The sequence below is a fragment of the Tupaia chinensis genome, unplaced genomic scaffold, assembly GCF_000334495.1.
Source record: "Tupaia chinensis unplaced genomic scaffold, TupChi_1.0 Scaffold000273_1, whole genome shotgun sequence".
Classification (NCBI taxonomy): domain Eukaryota; kingdom Metazoa; phylum Chordata; class Mammalia; order Scandentia; family Tupaiidae; genus Tupaia; species Tupaia belangeri.
Window position 1 is genome coordinate 2,266,638 of NW_006159755.1, and position 1,274 is coordinate 2,267,911.

Genomic DNA, 1,274 nt, shown 5'->3' on the forward strand with positions numbered 1-1,274 from the left:
AGGGGAGGCCAGCCAAGACGCAGAGCCCAGCTCCCGGCCTGCGTGAGTCCCGGGCGCTCGTCTCCGTGCTCTGTACCCCTCCCAAGCCACCCACTCTTCCCGCCGAGGACACCCCGCCCCGTCTCGCTGGCCTCAGCCTCCTCACCCCTCCTGCCCTTTGTCGCCTGTGCACCTGCCCTCTGTGCACCTGCCCTCTCAGCCCTGCCCTCCTCCTCCCGCTCGAGGCTGAATCCTGACCCAGCTTTACCCTCCCTCACCGCACAGGACCCAGCATTAAATTAGACTGGCTCCTGCAGACCCTATCAGTTTCCCATTGTCATCTGTACACCTGTTAACTCTGTTCATTCACTCCACCACTCTGCTCCCCCTCATCTAAATCCAGTCCAGGCCATCTTCCCCATCTTCCCTCTGAGCCCTGATTGTCCCCTGCACCTGCCCCACTCAGCCCCAGGCCCTTCCCAACCTATACTCCTTTGTTGTCTCTTCAAGTTGCCCCCTCAACTCCTCATCCTTCTCTCCCAATGATGCCAACCCCCAGCCCATACTCCCCTCTTCCTCTGACCAGAACACCATCCCCACTCCCAGCTCTGTTCAGGCATCCAAGTTCAGCACCCAGCCCTCTCCTCCCTCGGCCTACCCATTTCCCTTCCTTTCAGCTGGTGCAGGCTCTCTGGTGCTGCGCCCATTTCCTTGTCCTCCTGTGTTCTCTTCTAGCCCTAGTGTTCCTCTCCCATCCCTCCCAACGTCAGCCTCCTGTACCCTCTCATTCTCTCATTCCCCCACAGGAGAAGCCATGGAGCTAAGCAGCAAGAAGAAACTTCATGCTCTGTCCCTGGCTGAGAAGATTCAGGTGCTGGAACTACTGGATGAATCTAAAATGTCCCAGTCGGAGGTGGCCCGGCGCTTTCAGGTCTCCCAGCCCCAGATCTCACGCATCTGCAAAAATAAGGAGAAGCTGCTGGCGGACTGGTGCAGTGGCACAGCCAACCGGGAGCGCAAGCGCAAGCGCGAGTCCAAGTACAGCGGGATCGACGAGGCTCTGCTCTGCTGGTACCACATTGCCCGGGCCAAGGCCTGGGATGTGACAGGGCCCATGCTGCTCCACAAGGCCAAGGAGCTGGCCGACATCATGGGCCAGGATTTTGTGCCCAGCATCGGCTGGCTGGTCCGCTGGAAACGTCGAAATAATGTAGGCCTTGGAGCCCGCCACGTCCTCGCACCTCCATTCCCCCCTGAGCCACCTCCCCCAGGGCTCACATCCCAGACCCAGCTGC

The 1,274-nt window shown here is 60.1% G+C and overlaps 1 protein-coding gene across 1 annotated transcript in view; it reads left to right on the top strand.

The window, feature by feature from the left end:
* The window catches only part of TIGD3 (tigger transposable element derived 3), a 4,339-nt gene that overhangs the window by 1,488 nt on the left and 1,577 nt on the right, over positions 1–1,274 (top strand). Inside the window, exon 2 of the mRNA XM_006149889.3 lies at positions 786–1,274. This exon is cut by the window's right edge and continues 1,577 nt beyond it. Within this exon, the coding sequence (XP_006149951.1) occupies positions 794–1,274 (481 nt within the window). The 5' untranslated portion in view covers positions 786–793. The remainder of the gene's footprint in view (positions 1–785) is intronic.